Source organism: Aphelocoma coerulescens, chromosome 3 (assembly GCF_041296385.1).
Source record: "Aphelocoma coerulescens isolate FSJ_1873_10779 chromosome 3, UR_Acoe_1.0, whole genome shotgun sequence".
Lineage (NCBI taxonomy): Eukaryota > Metazoa > Chordata > Aves > Passeriformes > Corvidae > Aphelocoma > Aphelocoma coerulescens.
Genome location: NC_091016.1, coordinates 123,494,957 through 123,515,562, shown reverse-complemented (window position 1 = coordinate 123,515,562; position 20,606 = coordinate 123,494,957). Strand labels below are relative to the sequence as shown.

General features: G+C 45.3%; 1 protein-coding gene across 3 annotated transcripts in view; it reads right to left on the bottom strand.

The window, feature by feature from the left end:
• Positions 1–11,114, bottom strand: part of KIF13B (kinesin family member 13B) — a 120,446-nt gene extending 109,332 nt beyond the window's left edge. For all 3 annotated transcript variants that reach the window (XM_069011851.1, XM_069011853.1, XM_069011852.1), the window contains exons 1-2: positions 11,016–11,114; positions 248–341 (exon numbers count right to left, since the gene is read on the bottom strand). In XM_069011851.1, coding sequence (XP_068867952.1) covers positions 248–341; positions 11,016–11,070 — 149 coding nt within the window. In that variant the 5' untranslated portion in view covers positions 11,071–11,114. The remainder of the gene's footprint in view (positions 1–247; positions 342–11,015) is intronic.
• Positions 11,115–20,606: the final 9,492 nt, after the last annotated feature.

Here is a 20,606-nt window from a genome sequence, read left to right as displayed (position 1 = left end):
ATGAGTGTTCATGGACACATTAAGCACTAACATGTTATTGAGAGCAGGAAGAATATGTACAAGGTTTTCCAAGCAACTTCCCAGCGAGGTAAAAATCAGCCTTATTTTATGGATGATGGCAATTACACTGTGGAAAGGATATATATAATTTTTGAAACGAAAAACCTTCTATCAAGGCCTACATTTCCTACTTGGTAGACTCATATTTCATTTATGCAATCTGACCTACCCAATTCAAAAATCTTACCTGCCATCTCCTTTTGAAAGGTTGGTGTTTACGGGGCGAAGAATAACCTTGTTTGCATCCACATCCACCACACATTTTGTATGCAGATCAAGCTCTATAAAGAAATGAGAGAGTGTCAAGTGCTGCTCCTAAAGCACTGGGATTATATACACCATTACTTCCTCCAGACACCAAATTTATTCATGCAGTCTGACAGCCACCCATCAGCTAGAGAATAGAAACAGGACTTTTGCCAAATTCCACTTCTAGGGATATTCTGATGGGATGGATCCTGTCCAGCTTTAAAGCAAGCACTCTTTTCAAAGCAAAAAAAAGCACTTGGGTTTCACTGAAGGACAATCAGCATATACAAGGGCAGTATGAAATTTCTTCTGGGGGAAAAGAACCATTTAGGCTTGGTACCACTTTGACAGCTCTTCTTATTGCTCCCTCAATGCCTCACAGGCTCGAAGGGAAAGCTGGCCCTGCCATCTGCAGCGCATTTTCCCCGGCCACTGCTGTGATACGGTGCCAGCTGTCAGTCCTGGGGCACCTGCTCGCAGAAATTCAAGTCCCATCAAAAATAATTTAGGTGCAAGCATGTAGAAAAGGGTTTGTCCTTCCCCCACAGGCTCCCGGGAAGTCCAGCTCTGCCAACCGACGCTAAGCAGTGGGATGTGGACTATGAGTAATGAGGATATTTGGAGTGTGTGAGAATTCTCGGCCCTAGAGGTGGGGAAAGCAAAATAAAAAGCTTCAGATAACACTGACAGCAGTCCAAAGTATCCACCCAGTGATAAAAAGAGTTAGGTGTGGGATAAAGCACACAGCCTGCACCCAGAGTCACTGCTACAGACACCAAGGACACGGGGCCTGGACACAAGCTTGTCCCTGCAAGGTGACAGTGGCCCTGGAAATGCTCCCAAGTGCTGATTCCAATGGCCATGACACACTGTTCACACCCTCCCACGCCGGGATGACGAGGGGCTGTGCTGAACAACCTCCACACAGGGTACAGCACCTCAGCTGAATCACCCAAATACGCTCGTGTCTAATCATGTTAATTATAATCCTCATCCTCCTTCATCTCTGCTCTTTCCTCCTCGGTCACCTGTACTTGCTCTTTCACCTCACAGCACCTTATAAACTCAGACTGGAAATCTCTCAGACAGAGACCACAGATCTTCATTGCACAGCACCTTGCAGACTTCTTGCTCCTGATAAGTGACACAGTAAGAGGGAGGTTCTTCCACGGGCATTTTTGGAAAGAAATGTTACAGCCTTTCACTACCTGACACGCAGCAAAGAAATGCAAAGCTTGAGACCACTGGCCAAAGCAGGCAGTCACATGAAACTGAAATCCTCCTGAGCAAAACCGCTCCTCTGTTATTACACTGTGCTTTTGCAGGAGGAAGAGCCAGACGAGTTCCAGAAGCCAGTGTTTATTTTAATTTCTCCCCACACCCTGAAAGCCAATTTACCTATCATTAATATGCAACACATGCTTGCTTAGATGAAACCATGTTCTTCATATGTCCCATATCCGACAAGGCACTTTATCTTGGTCTGGCTGGTTAGTGATTAACACTGTACTGCAGTGACCTGCTTTTCCCAGCTCCTGAAGATGGGTTTTACCTGCCTCATGCAAAGCACAAGGTCTGCAAGCAGCATGGTCTCCATCATGTTTTTTAATGCAGCTCTTGAGAGAGAACACCCATGACAGGCTTTGCATCCGTGACTGCCCAGTGAACTTACCAGTGTTCATTAAACCTCTCTTTGTGAAATATCCTTAAGAAAGCACACAGGCAGGATAAGAGACTTCCTGAAAGTCAAATGTCCTTGCAGGAAAAAAGATTCAAAGCTAGTTTGTCCCGTGCAACACACCTTGTCTGATTATCACCTCTCACAGATAACTTTAAAACCCCTCACCTTGGTGTGCTGCACGGTTTTGGAAGATGTGGTGAGCCAAACTAGCAGCCATTGCCAAGCAGAGAGGTCCCAGTCCTTCCCTCCTGTGCCTGTTGCTCACCTTCTGCCACTACCATGCTCAGAAGATCCTCTGTAAATCACCTCAAGTTACTTCAACAGCAGAAAACCCAACGTGGAAAACAGATGTATCCAGACCCTATGGAAAGCTCCATCCCCAGTGAAACCTTGGCCATGCAAACAGGAGGGGAGACCTGTGCAGAGGGAAGAAAGGAGCTGGGAGAAACCTTGTCCCAGCAGAGATGAACTGCTCCAGCAGTTCATGGTGTCACATGAAATAAACCCCTGAGAAACAGTTATATTGAGCCTCTAAGCTGGGTCTGGATCCAGACAGCCTTAAGGCTGCTTATCCAAGTTACCTTAGCCAAAGGCTCACATGGCAACTCTCCTTTCAGCTGAAGAAACACTTTAAATCCTGTTTGAACAGCACATCATTCACCTTCTTCAAATTCTGGCTCCATTACATTCCTTGACAGATTTCTGAATCCTTTAATGCTTCCAGTACACTGAGAGATGAATCTTATATTACCCACTACTGAAACTTACATCATCATCATTTCCACCTCATTAAGTTTTTAATATCATTAAAGCAGGTTGGCCCTTCTAGTCAAATTATCTGCCTGCTCTTTCGGATATGATCACACCAGGACTCCACCCTTACTTTTACTAGTTTCAGTGTCTCCCAGGTGAGACGGGTACTTGCTGCTCCTGAACAACAAGCAAAATTAGGATGCACCAAGATAAGATCATAAGGATGCACATCCAAACATCCCAGTTGATTTGTCCTATAGTAAGGACTCACTTGTCAAAGTTTGGTATTATTTTCTTCAACTATTCAGGTGTGGTTTTTTTCAGGCAGCATGAAATTTAGAAATTAAAGATGAAATTAAAAGATGACAGAAGTGGCTCACTGTCAGACTTTGGAGATTTATCCCAATCTTTGCACCTTAAACAAAAAGAAAATCTCACCTATTATTACTGCTAACCTACTTCTACCTTCCAAGAAAGGAAATTACCAAGAAAACACAATCAACTACTCATTTGCTTCATCAAATAAGAAACTAATCAGCTAATTGCTCTTTGAAGAATTAAAACTCAAACTCTCAACATCAAGAACCATTTATTGCAGGCAACGAAAATCTCTTTCACAGCTTCAGAGTAAGAGAGCTGTGACATCCATAATAAGAGGGTAACACGTATCTGAGTCACTTCTCCACATTTACATTTCACAGCTGTAGACGTGTTAAAGCAAAGCTGGGCTGAGTGTAAGAATAATTGTTGTGTCCAAGCTACTCACAGAGAGTTCCTTGGATGAGTTTTTATTTTACTTGTGAAACTGGAAGGTGGGGGTTGAAGGAAGCCACTCTCCTTCCCCTTTCCCATGATTTTTCAGCTCCTCACAAGACTTGTCTAAAACTGGGATTCAATGCAGATCTTAGCTGAAACCACACTTGGGTCAATCCCAAATTACTACTACACCTTTGATAAAAGCCTTGTGGGTGTTGTAAAAATCACTCCTACTCCCCATATACACTTTGGGGTTTTTCACTAAGAATTTCAGTGTGTTTCAAACAGGGTGGAAAAGTCAGCAAGCAAGAGACAGCTGGAAAAGCAAAGCCAGGAGCAGCCTAGCACTGCAAGGAACAGTGGATTCAGCAGGCACCGGTCCATTCCCACCACAGGTAGGAATTTCCAATCCCTCTGTAACAGCAGTCATGTGGCTGATAATAATAAACTCCCCCCAGCAGATTTTCCACAACAGAGTTAGGAAACACTGGCAAAGGTGCCACTTGAAAATGCACTAATCAGGTTTGGGGCAGAGATAAGGAGTGTGTGTGAATCCTGGAGGAAAGGGAGAGACGTATTTTGGGAAACACTGGATGTTTTCACCTCTGGGAAATTTGTGTCTTTGCTTATGGATCAGGTAGGGAACTGTTTGCATGGATCTGATAACGTTGTACCCAACTCTAGTGGCTGCCTCGGGTGGCACAACAAAAACACCTGAACTGCCACGTGCTGACACCGCAGCTTCCTCAGCCACGACCCCAAAAACCATCCCACTTAAGGGTCACTGCATTTCAGAACCAAACAAAGTGATCCTAAGAGCTGGCTTTTGCAGGGCAGCTTGAAAGAATCTTAAAATGAACAATGATACAGTAAATAAGGGGGGTCTGCAAGGTTTTAAATTCATGACTGGGGGGGCATGGCATCATAAGACCTTTTAGTACCACAGCCAGAGTAAATAAAGATCTGTCTTAAATTATGTGACCCTCCATACTTGCCTCTTTACATTCCCTGATTTTTCAGAGTGTATAAAATGACAGCAGCCTTCCAGGGCCTAAATGTGCTACAAGAGAGCTGGAGAGGGACTTGGGACAAGGGATGGAGGGACAGGACACTGGGAGTGGCTTCCCACTGCCAGAAGACAGGGGTAGATGGGATATTGGAAAGGAATTGTTCCATTTGAGGGCACTGAGGACCCGGCACAGGGTACCCAGAGAAGCTGTGGCTGCCCCTGGATCCCTGGAAGTGTCCAAGGCCAGGTTGGATGGGGCTTGGAGCACCCTGGGCTAGTGGAAGGTGTCCCTGCCCATGGCAGGGGATGGAATGGGATGAGTTTTAAAGTCCCTTGCAACCCAAACCATTCCATGATTCTATGAATTAAGGGAAAGCACTTCCCACTTAATCAAGAGCTTTGATTTCCATGTAAATTTTTCCACTAGATCTCAATTTAAGAAATTAAGTTTATGAAGGCTGACAGTGTTCCAGCCTTTTCAAATACCATTGGATCCTGAATCCCACTGAAACAGAGACATGAGCCTGGTGTTACAACACAGTTCAAATAAAAGTTGTCAACAGATTCCTCCTGGTCCCACTACCAGATTTAGGGCAGCTGTACCTTCAGTGACACCTCAGGACCCTTTGGAGATGGGCCTCAAGCTCTATATAGAGTTACTGGGAACCAGAACAACTGGCCCTGTAGAGCTTCACAAAAGCTGGAAAAACCAACTGAAGTATAACAAATAAAATGTGAAAGGTTTAAAGTGCCTCTCCTAAGCTCATAAGCCAAAATTGGCCTCAAATACAAAAGCTCAAATAATCTCCTGTAAAGACAGACGATAGAAATTTTATATTTTAAATTGCCAGTAGATTTTCAGGAGATTAACATTCCCTTGGAGGTTAGACCTGGAATGTTGTGGCCTGAGCCGTCAAGTTGTATTGGAGAAGAAATTGAAGTTGGTTTCTCATACCTTTCTTGATCTGGAAAAGCGAGTGGCAAAACCACTGAGAAATATTTAAAAAGTAACTTAAAAGTATTTATTTATCACACAAATCAATTAAGTGCCAACTAAAAAAAAGGACAGGCTGTTGTTTGAGGTTTTCTGTTGTTTTTTTGTTTGAAACAGAAATGTGAAAGACAGTTCAAAGACAACAAGTCCTCAAGTTTCCCTGCCAATATTTGTTTCCCAAGAGTGACTTTTCTCTTTGCCCTTTGCTACATAGGAGCCAACACAAATAAAGGCAAAACTAAATGAGGAGATGAGTGAATGTGTAAATAACTTCCATCTACATGATAATGCTGAGGGCTTATATGGAAAAAAGAGTGTAAAAACACTTTTAGGGAACTGGTTATGAGACATAGTGATGATAAATTCTGACTAAAATACAGTAATTTGACTTGTACTTTACATCGACCAACATGAAGGTATCTTTCAAGCCCCTCTGTTATATGAACTGCTCAAATGTAAGTCATGAAATTTTCAGTTTGCAGCGATTAAAGGTCATTAAATATGTACGAGTGCATCTGGAAGGGGACACGATATCAGAGCTGGTCTGTCAGGGGAAAGTCAACTCAAACTCATGAGCACATGGAACAGGCAAGGTGCCCTCTCACGTTAATTCCATGTTGTCCAAACGCTATAAAAAACCGGTGTTCTATCCTTTGCTGCGTCATTTTCTGCAAGGAAAGAGTTCCCCAGACAGCTTTAGTGAAGGTACTTCATGTATCTGGACATGGACCTTTCTCTCAGCCAACTCTGCTGCTGCAAACACCCCGTGGCTCGTGGGGACTGAGTAAATAAATCAGAGTGGGGGACTCCGGCAAGCTCTGAGGAAGTTCAACACTGGAGTTAACAGGCATGAAATGCAAGAGTTTGCTCTGCCACCAAGCACCCAAAAGCCCAGGCAGAGCTATTGCAAGTGTATCTGATCTTCAGGAGGAGCAGCCAACCTGAAACCAGAGCAGCAAGGCAACCTCCCCCTGCCCTTGGAGCTCGGAAGGTGCAATTAGCACTAAAATTCCTTTGTGGCAGCCACGCTGGATGTCTGGGAGTCTCTGGCTGTGGGGAGTAGGGCTGTAGCACCTTAGGAGCTCTTAAAATACGATTGCCCCACAAGATGAAACATTAACTCTGCATCCTTCACCCATCTGGCACCTTATCTCAAGGTTAAGCCTGTTCCTAGCCCAAACACTGTTTTATAGCTTATCAACCATCACCAGGAAATATTCCAAACTCCAGGCACTCATGCATGATGAGGACAATGGTGAAGAAAAGTCGTGTGGTTTGCATATTGCCATCAGGATACAACAGGTGCCACTTCACTCCCTCTAACACCACAATTAATCTTATAAACTCACTTGCACAAACTCCAATTCATAGATAAATTGTCTCTGTTGTAATCTCCATGGGAAAACAAACAAACAAGAGCACAGGAACAACCCCCACCTCCTCACCTCAAACCCCGAAAACATTTCAAGTGGCTGGAAATGAAACCTCCTCCAAAAAGAGTAGGAGGACATAAAATTACCACCTGACACAGTGATCAGAAGCTTGTACAGACACAAAAGCAAATTCCTTCCTTACAAGCACGGGAAACAGAACCTTCACCATCAAAGCATGAGAAGATCCCTGTTTGGACACTGATAGTCTGGATAAATATATATATCCACAGATACCTGAATGGGCATTTACAGGCAATCCAGGTATTTAAACTGGAGCTGTAGGTGTTACACTACAATTCTAGAGCAGTTTAATCCAGGTATTTAAACTGGAGCTGTAGGTGTTACACTACAATTCTAGAGCAGTTTAATCCAGGTATTTAAACTGGAGCTGTAGGTGTTACACTACAATTCTAGAGCAGTTTAATCCAGGTATTTAAACTGGAGCTGTAGGTGCTACACTACAATTCTAGAGCAGTTTAATCCAGGTATTTAAACTGGAGCTGTAGGTGTTACACTACAATTCTAGAGCAGTTTAATCCAGGTATTTAAACTGGAGCTGTAGGTGCTACACTACAATTCTAGAGCAGTTTAATCCAGCAGCATTGCCAGAATAGAGGCAGTTGTTTTGCTGCCTATCTTGACCCTATCTATCTATTGACCCAAGTGAGATGTAGCAGTTTGGTCTGGCTTAAGTGTCATCAGCCATATCCTTGAGCATAAGTTGTTTTCTTTTAAAATAGAACAACTTTTATCAGCATTAATTAACACTGCACTGAACTGATCCAAAAGCACAAGGAAAAACAATGACTTGAATATACTTATGTACTGCCTGTACCCAAACATCACCTGAAAACAAAGCATTCAGTCAGAAAAATCTTAATTAAAAAGCCTTCAACTGCCATTTGCTTTGCTTCGTGGTATGGCTTGAGATTTGCATTTACCTGAAATATGATGAATATCTGCTAAGAGAAGTCAAACACGACACTCATGAAAGGAAATCCACCACAAGTCTTAAATAAAACAGCAAAAGAACTTCCTGATTGTTATCAAACCCCCATTTGAATAACGCAGTGCACTAGGAAATACTTTAGTGAATTACAGAGCCAAGAAAATAAAAGACCAGGAGCCTTATCTAACAAAACAATACTGAATTATTTAATTCATAAAAGCCTGTTAATCGAGATCCCAGTTTGCAAAGTAGAAGGGATGTAAAAAAAGACGCCTCTGTTGCCACCCAGCAGAGCCTCCAACTTCAGACGTGGCACTGCGAACGTGTGGACGCAGCAGCATTTTTATAAAAGCAAAGCTTCCACACAGGCTTCGTAGGAATTGAGGTCTAATTTGAAGCAAGATGCAAAATAAAGTAGCCTGGATGCAAAAAACCCCAAACCCAAGCACAATTAGAAATGCTTCCCCTCACTAAAAATGAGTGCTATAAACTGAGTTTATGGATTACCACTCTCCATGAGAATGAAGCAGGACCCTCAATCCAAACACCTTGAAATGTGACTGCTATAAATAACCAATTATTTGATATACAAATCCCTTCCACAGGCAGGCAAGGAACCCATTATGCTTTTATGAGCTGTAAAAACTCCTAACAGTTAAGCACACCACTTTTATTAACCTAATAAACCCTTGCCTTAAGAAATTCATAACTCAAACACCAAAGACAACCACCACCACCACACGTAAACACTGAGAATATTTCAAAGCTTAACTTTGCACAGTCTCAGCCAACTGACAGGTTTGCAATGTTAAGCCCTTCGGTGCAGAGGGAAGGAAAGAACATTACTCGTGATCCTGAAGAAAACAAATACTTGCTTCAGGTCCAAAGCCCCAGAACTCCACACAAATACTGCTCAGAACAAAATGTATATGAAAGAGCTTCCAGGAAAGCTGCCTCTTGCCTCAAAGCCTAATAAAAAAAAGCCAGTCCACAAAAGTCTTACAAATGGATGACTCTCCAGAAAATCAGTGGCACAAATTCTTAAATTTAACAATAAATAGGTAAGAAAAATCGCAGCCTTGATATCACTGTTTGTTTCTATAAATTCTAGGTACATCAGAAATACCACATGGAGGTACCAGTTGTTTAGGCCTGACCAAAACATCTGGACTGTGACAAATAATCTGTTGGGAAAAAAAAAAAAAAACAAACACTTCCAGGACATTTTGTTTGAGGGAGAAAATGATATGGATCTTCTAGGCTAGACCTAAATGGATTTGGGTATCACTCAAAAATAACAGGATGTTTAATAGCTGCAAACTGCCAAGGGCAGGGGGTTCAGGCCCCCCTTCTCTCTGATGAGCATCAAGGATTGATACTCAAGTGTCCCTCACGCCTGGACGAGCCTCTTGACAGGAGTCACCCTCTCCATAACATTTTAAAGTATATACAGACTAAAAGACAAACAGAACTTAGATTTATGGGTCCCTTCCAACTCAGAATATTCCATGAAAGAGAATAACTAGATACAATCTAGATTTCCTCCAGATTCCTTTACTTCCCCCACTGCTTCCCCACAGTTCCTGGCTGGAAAGGGATATGTGGACAAACTCAGGGCTGAACAGATGTAGGGTGTATGTGGGAGGGAGAGGTGCATTAGTCACCCCTGGAGATTCCAAACTTCACTGAGAGAGGCCCTGTGCAACCTCATCTCGTTTGACGTGCTCCAGAGGTCCCTTCCAACCTGAATTATTGTCTAATCCCAGGGGTGAGGAACACCAAGCAGTCAGGAGACGTCTGGGGCAGAGCCAAGGAAATGACCTATATCAGGAAAGGGACATGAGCAAGAGGAAAGCCCAAGTCTGTCACTGACACCAGGCACAACCTCTCAGCTCCTCTCCCAGCTCCCACCAGCTCCTCCACACTGCCACTCCATCTCCTCCAAGCAATTCTCTGTAAGGATGGATCTTCCTCGGTTTTGAGAGCTGACACCTGAAGTTTAACAAAATGCAGCTTTTGGTCAAAATATCCTCGATTTCCCTAAACCACCAGACTGTAAAGGCATCAACTCCATCTCTTGTTCTGGAAGTGGGACTCAGGAGCTCTTGTGAACTCAGTGAACATTCCCCTGCTGACATTTTACAAGGTGTAGAATCACTGTATTCCATACTTTAACCCTTTTTCTTTTTTACAGAAAGGAATAAAAAAGATATTTTATGTCAGATCATGTAGACGATAAAGGGCTTCCCCTCTCCTTTTTTTTTTGCTTCAACTACTGAACTGACTTCACTGGATTCCCTTTCCCCAAAAGGAGTTATTGGCATACTCCTGTGAGAATAGGATAAAAAAAAAAAGCCACCCAACACATTTCTTGGATTTCTGCCTTCTTCACCTTCCTATTCCTTGGCTGAAGCTGCCTTTTCATACTCACTTCCTCATCATCCAGAGCAAGTTTTTCTAATTAAGACAAGTAATAAACATTTAAACAGCTGCCCAGACCACGGTCTGATTAACATAACCCTTAGGCAAGTTTCGTTGAGGGGGGAAAAAAAAAACCACCAACAACCCAAAAACAACAACAAAAAAAATTCTCTTGTCAATTCTCGCTTCCTCTTCTGTATTTTCTTGCTTGTTTTTGTCCTTGTGTCGCTGTCATCTGGTTAACAGCGTCCCGCTCAAGCACCGAGGGGTCGGAGAGCAGCGGGGTGAATTAGCACAGGGTAAAATGCAGAAAAAGAGGCATTTTCCCCCAAAACCGCAAAGCAGGAAGAAGGAAGCACTGTCCCAGCAGGAACCGGCTGTAAAGCAGGTGCAAGAGGTGTGGAGAGAGCTGCTCCCCCGGGGAGCGGGCACGGCAAAAATAAAGCCATAAACCCAGGCAGGTTTAGGAAAAGGGGTATCAGGAGAGGGGGGCGAGCACAGCGCGGCTGCGGCCACACACCCGCCTGTGCCCATCCAGGGTGTGTTTATTCGTGATAAATAATTAAGCACACACGGACACGCACCGATTCACCCGCACTGGGGCACACCTGTCCCGGTGGACACCTGTCCCCAAGGACCGGCACCCCCGGCCCGCGCCGCTCCCGGGAAGGACAGAGGAGGGGGATGCTGGGGAAGGGGGAGGGTCTCACCTCGCCGGTTCATGGGGCGGACACGCACCGCCACCTTCACTTTGGAGTCCCCCATCCTGCCGCTCCAGCCTTCCCGGCTCCCTCGTCCCTGCCCGGCTTCCGTCTGCCGAGGGAGAGCCGGAGCGGGGAGGAGCGCCGGCGAGGGAGGTGCCGCGCCGGGCCAATGCCGGCAGGACTACAACCCCCAGCGGGCACTGCGCCCCGCACCGCCCCTTCACTCCAGGCGGGTCGCCGCGGTGCGCTGTGGGAGCTGTAGTTCTTCCCGCTGCCCCCAGCCTGGGAGCGAAGCAGGCTGGATGAATCACGGAATTCATTAGGTTGGAAAAGACCTCCAGGGTCATCGAATCCTGCCTGTGACCCGTCAGTACCTTGTCACCAGACCAGAGCACTGAGTGCCACATCCAGGCGTTCCTTGGACACCTCCAGGATGGGGACTCCACCACCTCCCTGGACAGTCCCGTCCAATGTCTAAGCACAGAATCACAGAACTGGTCAATTTGGAAGTGACCAAAGTGGGTCATCTGGTCCAACGCCTGTGCTCAAGCAGAGTCATCCCAGAGCACAGGGCACAGGATTGTGTCCAGATGGTTCTGGAATATCTCCAGTGAGAGACTCTCCACAATCTCTGGTCAACCTGTTCAGTGCTTGGTCACTGCACAGGAAGGAAACTCTTCCTCATGTTCAGGTGGAACTTCCTGGGCATCATCCCTTCTGCGAAGAAATTCTTCCTAATAAAATGTCCAACCTAAATCTTCTCTGGGGCAGCTTAAGGCTATGTCCCCTTGTCCGTCCCTTGTTCCCTGGGAGCAGAGCCCGACCACCCCCTGGCCCCCTCCTGTCAGGGAGTTGTGCAAAGACAGAAAGTCCCCCCTGAGCCTCCTTTTCTCCAGGCTGAGCCCCTTTCCCAGCTCCCTCAGCCGCTCCTGGTGCTCCAGCCCCTTCCCCAGCTCCATTCCCTTCCCTGGACATGCTCCAGCCCCTCAATGTCCATACTGAAATGAGGGACCCAGGCGTTGTATGCTTGGATGTGTGGTCCTTCAGAATAGAGGGATTCATGAGGGGGTGCAGCCAAAATGGCATTTATAGAGTGGAGGGGGCTCAGGGTCACCCCAGATCCATCCACTCCACCCCTGGGTGGCTGCAGGGGAAGTCCATTGCACCTCAGTCCCCTCCTTTTGGGGGAAGAAGGAGATATTTCATGTTGAGCAGACAACAGAATCGCCACTGGAACTTAAACACCTCACCTTGGGATTTCATCTGTTCCATGGAGTTTCTGTCCATTAGAAATCACTTTATAAGTCACCTCACATTAAAGATCACAAAACCCAAGAATGGCTGGTATTGGAATTAACCTTAAAGCTCATCCCTTGGGCAGGGACACCTTCCACTATCCCAGGTTCCTCCAAGCCCCGTCCAACTGGACATTGGACACTGCCAGGGATGGGGCAGCCACAGCTTCTCTGGGCACCCTGGGCCAGGGCCTCCCCACCCTCACAGGGAGGAATTCCCTCCCAATAATCCCACTCAAATCTCTCCTTTTCCGGTTTGAAGCCATTCCCCCTTGTTCTGTTCCTCCATCCTTTGTCCTAAGTCCCTCTCCAGCTCTCCTAGAGCTCCTTTAGGCTCTGGAAGGAGCTCTGAGGTCTCCCTGAATCCTTCTCTTCTCCAGGTGAACACCCCCAGCTCTCCCAGCCTGGCTCCAGAGCAGAGGGACTCCAGCCCTTGGAGCATCTCCATGGCTGGTTTACTCCAACAGGTCCATGTCTTTGCTGTACTGAGGATCCCAGAGAACCCTCATGAGCCGTAAGCCAACACACAGATCCTGGGCTCAGGTCCTGTCTGGGTCTGGTTCCACAGAGCAACCCCTCATGGCTCCAGTGTCATTTGCTCAGTGAAGGCAGCTCACTAAAAAGCCTCAGCAGGAATAATCAGAGACAGTCTGAACAGTATCACTGTTTATCCTCACTAGACCCCTCAACTGCTCAGCCACAGCCACTGATTGAAAAGACCAAGAATGAAACTATAACGCAAAGATGCAAAAAAAACCCCCAAACCTCATTTAAATGGTCGTGGTTGAAAACCCTTGCAGCTGCTATTTTAGTTCAAAACAAGGATTCTCTCAGTGTTATTTTGAAAGGCTGGATTTCAGCAAGGTCAGGGAAAAAAGCCCCAGTTTCAGAACTGTAATCCTTTGGCCTTCCAATATTGAACGAGGTTTTGTGACAGAAATAAATAAATAGCACATTTCCAAGTGGGTTCAAGATAAGATTTTGGCAGGTGGCACTTTTTGCCCAGAAGAACTGCACTCAATATTTATCATTTCATGCCTGTCTGACCTGAAGAATATCTTGTCAAAGCAGAGACAAAACGAATATTAAGTTGGCATTTGAGTCACACTGGGATTAATGTCCATGTTCCTAAGAGCATCCCAAGTGAACATGAGGGTTGGGAAGATGTCTCGAAGCAAAAAAACATTAAATAACAGGTCAGACCAAGCAGAGTGGTGAAAGCTTGAGGCAAAAACTGAGGGGAAAGCGTCGTCCCTGCAGCCCCACAGCTCCCCGGGTGAGGGAACATCCCACTTTGAGCCCGCACAGTTGGTCCTTGCACTTGTGAACTTGAGGATCCAATTACAGGATGAAACCCGGCTTTGAACTTCTTGCGGTATTTTCCAGCTGGGGCCTCGACAAAACCGCACCAACGTTTTCTGAAACCGAGTGCTTTGGCCATGGAGATAAATTTAATCCCCACTTTCCAGCTGAGCACCACGAGCAGCCAAGCGGAGGATGGGGTGGTTTTTACCTCAGGCTGAGTCACCTGGAATTTGATTTAGAGAAATGAGATGAAACCCGTGGCCAGATGTACGTACTGCTGGGGATAGCAGGTGTCACCCAAAGCCAGCCCTCCCTCCTGCATCTCCTCTCCTGGATCAGTTACTATTGGTTTAGGTGAAATTAAACAGCAAATCTTTTAGGGAAAGGATCACACACAACCTTCTTATTTGTTCCAAAGAGGTGCCAGCACGTTTTAGGTGCAATCACACAATTCTTGCAAGCTTTGCTCCAGTTTTCTACTCAGAATGAAGAATTTGTTTTAAAATCTGAAAAAGAAATCACTCTTTCAGCCTTCCTTCACTTCTAATAGCCAAAGAGAAAACAGATCTATAATCATTGCTGCTTTCTGCAAAGCTCTTCCACGACAGAGACATCCTTAGAGCCCAAAGACCCATCTCAGTTTGGATGCTGTTGATCGGCGCTCTGGGAAGATGCTCGGGAGCAATAAATTCTCATGGCTCTCTGCAAGTCCTGCCTCTGGACTTCTCCTTTATGCTTCCTCCCTGCTTCCTGCACTGAATTACAGTAATGCAGCTCCTCTCGCACTGCCACAAGCGCTGCCTCAGTGTAATTACCCCACTGTGAATTCCTCGGCAAGCCCTTTCCCTGGCTCAGTGTTCCACAATCTGTGGGAAGCATCTCCCTGGAGGGGCACAGCTTGGAGGGAGGATATTGTTTCCATTCACAGCCCTGGAACATGCTAATTATGCTGGGAGGAAAGGGAGGGGGTGGCAGCTTTCACTTGGGAGGGACAGGCCGGGCAAATAGTTTGTGAAACGCCAACTTAACCCCATCTTGTAGGGAATTGTCTCCAGCTCTTTCCCCCCTTCCTAGTTACTGTAATGAGGGGCTGACTTCCCAGATTAGCTCTGGCTATTTAAATGCTAATTTAATTAACAAAACATCCTTGGGGGGGAGGCACTACTTGTCCCTCCCATTCATTTATCGAGTTTCTGAATGCGACACTGTTTTCATCAGGTTGAGGAGCCACAGTTATTGCTGTGCCCACCTGGTTGTGGCAGGGGATGTGGAGGAGGGAAAAAGGGATTCTTCATCTCATTAAAAAAACCCCCCTAAAAATAAAAAAAAACCCCACCCAACTAAATTTGATTCCTTTCGTTTAGAAATACGTGATTACATGTGTCCTGCCCGGGGTGTGCGTTATCATCAGGCTGCCTGGGAAGAAGTTTTTGCTTTTATCTTGATAGAGGTACGAATGTTTCAGCCCTCGGATCATCTAGAAAGAACTTTATCTCCGGGCAACCCAGAAGACGTGTCAGTCCTTTGGATGTGTGTTCATCCAAACCGCAACAAGCAACAAATCAAGTGCGTTTTAAATCCTCTTTTCCATTTGTTCGGCTGCGCGTCGAAAGGGAGGCATCAATGATGGATTTGCTGTAGACCTACTTTGTGCCCATAAATCATTCAGGCGTTGGAAAACCAAACCAGGGGATCTTACCGGGGTTTAGCCAAACTTTTAAGCGCCCACCACTTCTGCAAAAAGCTCGGCACCCCTGGGACCGTCCTGGGATGTATCCAGGGCATCCAACAGCTCTTTAGCACCTGCAGTGATCAGATCCTCAGCACAAAATATGCGGTGAAGCACTTAAAAAATAAAACCTGTTGCCACTGTATATGTTTCATAGAATTTTGTTTTGTCCCCAGTCCCTGGGCCATTAAGTTTGTCTTCTGGTTTATCTTGCTTTCCAGCCTGAAGATATGAATATAGAAATGTGGTAGAAATTTGGAGGCACAGGCAAAAACAGAAGACAAGTTTGTTATAAATTTATTTCTACTTTAATTGAGAAAGAAAGTGCCAAGGAAAATCAGTATTAAGAACTGGTAAAAAAAAAAAAAATGTGGATAAAGCAAAAAAAAAATCAATTTTCCCAAATCAGTTGTGTCAAAATGCTGCTTGTTATAAACATTTATTTATTTATTTTCGGAGAGATTGCTGAAATTTCTCACGCAACACGTTGTGCAAATGTGCAGGTTCAGGAGATTCACCTCAATTTTTGCAAAGCACTTTCTGTGCTTTATTATTTTAATAGGAACTTTGTAAGTTTGAAGGATTGATTGTTTCCAAGGCCATTCATAACTCTGAATTACACCTATCCTGAGATGGATTTTTAAAGGTATTTGTGTGTGACCTCCTGCCCTCACTGTGAACAGAATCCCCAGATAAATAAATGAACTTTTGATGTCCTCTTGCAGCAAAATATAAGAGAGTAAAGCCCAAACCCAACTTTTTATAGACATCTCCCACTTTAAAAAAGTAATTCCAAAGTTCAAAGTCCTGGCCATAAATTTTATGGCATTAGGGGACGTGATGCTCTTTCCTATGTTACCCAGAGGGAATCCCAGGCTCTGATGTCTCCATAAATCCCATCCATGCCCTGTTTATGGAAGGGAAATTCCTTATAGCTGGGCTTTAATAGTGGGATTTCAACACAAATTCCTACGTCTGGCAGCAACACAGGGCCAGGTAATATCAGCAATTTATGTGCTGGTAGAATGAGGCCCCTAACGAGAATTTTCTCCTCTTGTTGACTAAAAATTTATATTATCCTTATCAGCTGCTGAGTTTGCTGATCCAGCGTGTGCTGAAGCAACTGGTTCTACCCGTCACGTTGCATTTTATTGGAGTGGTTCTTTCCTCAGACAAAGATTCCACACTGGGTTTCATCTGTATGAAAATAAAAGAGATTTTCTGTCTTTGGAGGAAACGGAGAATCTCTAGAGAGCTTGAAAAATACAAAATTTAGCAGGAGAGCAGGTTTAGCTGTTTCAGGACAAGTTTGTTATCCTAGAAAAGCAAGACCCTCCCCAACACAAGGCAGTCAAGGATACTCTGAAGAATGCATATTTAGGGAGTTGTGTAATGTTTGCAGCCTTTATCTCCTTGTAATTCGGAGATACAGGATCGGTGAGACCTGAACTGCCTTGACTCCAAAGGCTGGAATGTGTTACAGCTTCATCTGCTGAATCACATTCTTGCTGCAGAGGAGACACCTGCAAAAGCCACATTTTTGGGCTTTTTCACCCATCCCCACTTTCTTCATCACTTTCCTTCAGACGCCAGATCTAAACTCAGATCGCAGTTTTCCAGCTGCATTTACACCATTAATAATAAAAATAATTTAAAAATAATTTTGTGTGTTTTGCAAATAGCACCGCAGGCCAAAGTGCCAGCTCCAGACCCTCCCAGATTTAATGAGCTGGTGATTTGATGTTGAAACCTGGCAAACTGTGATAAAAGGGGATGATGCTCTCACCAGTGGGAGCCACAGGATTTATTGATGAAATAGGATTTTATCTCCCACCGAAAATTCCTTTGTGACTCCACAGGCAAGAGTGACACCCGGTGGCTGTGGAGCAACATAAAATCAGCTCTGATCGCAGTGTTCCCTTTTCCTCTCCCCGTTTCCTGCTTTTTTCCTGCTGATTTTAAAGGAAGAGCTGGCACAGGGATGTACTTCCAGCCCTTCGTGGAATGAACATCCGTCACCTGCTGGCACAGATTCCCTGGGATCTGGACTCCCTGGGAGCAGCTCCTTTGGGGGGAAATTGGGAGAGCAAAAGGATGCTGGCACCCCTCCTGTGGCTCCCCAAACACTGCAGCCGAGCAGGGAGGCACAGATGGGACCCTGGCACCCTGAATTTGGGCAGAGGATTTCCACTGATCCTGCCACAACCCTTCCCAAGGTTTGTCCAGGCTTGTGGTCATTAGGACATGAGATGGGATTTATTTTAACCATATTTCATCTAAAATAACAAGATTAGCACAGTTAGCAGAGAGAGGTGGATAGCTGGGAGCTCCTTTTTGCTTTGTGCCCCCTAGATATTGTTAATTATACACTAAAAATTGTGGGGCAAAAGGAATGAAACAGCATTTTTTTGCTGCTGCTGTGGATGTAACCTGAATACCTTCACTGGGTGGTTATTGAAGTGCACTGTGAATGGTTAAATACCACAAGGAGAGTGCTAAAAATGAGAAAAATTAGTGAAAAATGGGCTTTCTTTGGAATTACTAAACATGAAAATGGAAACGTCCAGGTAATTACATCACTCACTGAGCTGTGGCTTTAATAAATGTCAAGTGTTGGCAGAGCCCTGCTCAGAGTTGGTGTCACCGGCTCCCCTGGAAATGTGCCCATGGAACAAACCAATGTTTGGCTCCTAAATCCAAGTCCCTGTGGTGTTTCTGTGTGGGAGAGCTGTGATATTCCATGTTCCCATAGGTACCCATCCATATCTCAAAGTGCAAAGAGAGGCTGAGGTTTGAGCATTCCAGTTTGGTTTACTGGGAAAATAAAGCCCAGCTCTGATATTTGGACCTTGCTGCTGGCTCTGCTTCCAGTTCTCTGCTTCCCTGGTGCTGCTGGATTTAGGAGCTGGGTGATGCTGTTTCTAATTGCAAATATGGAGCAGGGGAGGGTTGTTGGAGAGACAGAGCTTTGTGCTCTGGTGCCTCACTCATGGCTGGCTGCAAGATTAAGAAAATGCAGAAATATTTTCTCTCAACACATGGGAATATTTGAGTGAAAATAATGAAATCCTCTCTTGAATGCAATAGGAAAGAAGAATAATTTTTTTTGTCACTGTTTTGTTTTCAAAATGGCAAAGAACCACATGATTATGAGCATCACATGTCCCCAGGTGCCACATCCACATGGTCTTTAAACCCCCCCTCCAGGGATGGAGACTCCACCACTGCCCTGGGCAGCTGTGCCAGGAAGAAATGGTTCCCAATATCCAGCCTAAACCTCCCCGGGCACAGCTTGAGGCCATTTCCTCTCATCCTGTCCCTGTTCCCTGGGAGCAGAGCCCGACCCCCCTGGCTGCCCCCTCCTGTCAGGGAGTTGTGCAGAGCCACAAGGTCCCCCCTGAGCTCCTTTTCTCCAGGCTGAGCCCCTTCCCCAGCTCCATTCCTTTCTTTGGACATGGTCAAACATCCAAACTTCTTTCTTCCATTGTCCAACACTTCCACAGCTTCAATATTGCTCGCAACATTCAGCAAATACCAGATCAACAAATTGCATCTGGAGAAAGTGACTCCAGAGTGAAAATGTCCCCCAGGTCCTTCTGTGCCAGACTGCCCTTTGGCTTTTCCTTCTTATCCTTTCCCTTCTCCACCTCCATCTCTGTTTTCCCTTCACGAAGCATTGGCTCTGGTGAAGATGTAGCAAAATGGGAGTTTCCAGAATGTTTAGCTCAGAAATCCACAGCCCTGAGACCATGCAGAAATCCTTGCTCAGCCTCAATACAGAACCTCAGCTCTCTGTGTTTCTCTGCTTCTTCCTCTCCCTTGTGAAGTGAAAACAATGAAAAGCCAAATAAAGGCATCAAAATGTGAAGCATCACGAAGACTCAACCAAGCTAACAAGTCCAAGGGCTGATCCAGATGTTGTGTTTGGGGACTCCCATGGAAATGATGGGCTCAGGGCTTTGCCAGATGCAGCCAACCTTCACTGCCTCCAATTACCCCATGGATCTCGTGTAGCATTAAAGATTTCACCGAACGTGCTCCGAGTGCTAAGCCACTGCTAATCTGTGGTCAAATCATGAATTACCAGCATGAAAAAAAATGAGGGGAAAGCTGTGTTGCTCACCAAGAGCTAGTGGGAACTTTTCCCACTGACTTCCATGGGAGGCCTTTTACCTCCAGCTTTTACTTCCAGCTTTTTATCCCTTTCTTGGCCAGTTTTTGACACCTCTGCTGTGTAAGAAGGGGGCCTTCCTTACTCTTCCAACCCATAACTCATCTGAGTTCATGGGTGATGCTGTGCACATCCCTTGGGGCAGTGCCTGGATTAAAATAGGCTCCTACAAGTGGAATATTCCCATGAATTAGCTAAACAAATCACCCTGCAAAAGGAGCACGCTGGTGCACAGCAGAACCAGAAATACTGGAGTGGTGGATTTGAGACTGGCCAGGGCATGCCCAGATTTATCCCAAATCAGAATTTGTCTTTAGTGATATATCCCAGAGCCAGGAGAGACCACTGAAGCCTCTGACCCCTCTGCTCTATAGAAATGATGAATTTGCACACTGATTCTTTCCCTAAATCTCCAATTCTTTCCATAACCACAGCTGCTGGTGCTTTATCTCCAGTTTGAGTCAGTTTTGGTTTTAATCCCAGTCTTCAGCTCATTCTGTCTTCATGTTCTAAATTGTATTTTAAATAGATGAGATCATTTACTTCCCACTCCATGTTTTCTACAGAGATGCTCTGAAGCTTACTGGAGGCTTGGATAGCAGCAGGAAGGCACCTTTCTTTCCCACTTCAGCTCCTAAAAATATAGAATCCAGTCACAGAAAGGGTTGCAAAGCACTGGAACTGGCTGCCCAGGGAAGTGGTGGAGTCACCTTCCCTGGAAGTGTTCAATAAATGTGTGGATGTGGCACTTGAGGATGTGGTTTAAGGGTGAACATGATGCTAGGCTTGGTTGATGATAATTTTCAGCCTTGAAGATTCTGTGGTTCCATGGCCTTTGTTGTCTCCCCTGTCTTTGCAGTGGGAAAGTGCAGGGAAAAAGAACCTGGAAGACAATTTTTGCTTTTCTAGAATAAGTATCAAAGATACGTGGGATAACTCACCTTTTTGCTGGTGCTGATCTCTCTCAGGGAGATCTAGAGGGTCTAATTTATAGTTTGCTAAAGGAAAGGGAAATGACTCCCACTCCAAACAAGCTTTTCCATGTTTTAGGTTGCAGATCTGCAATGATCCTCGTTGCTGTCTTTCCAATCATCCCA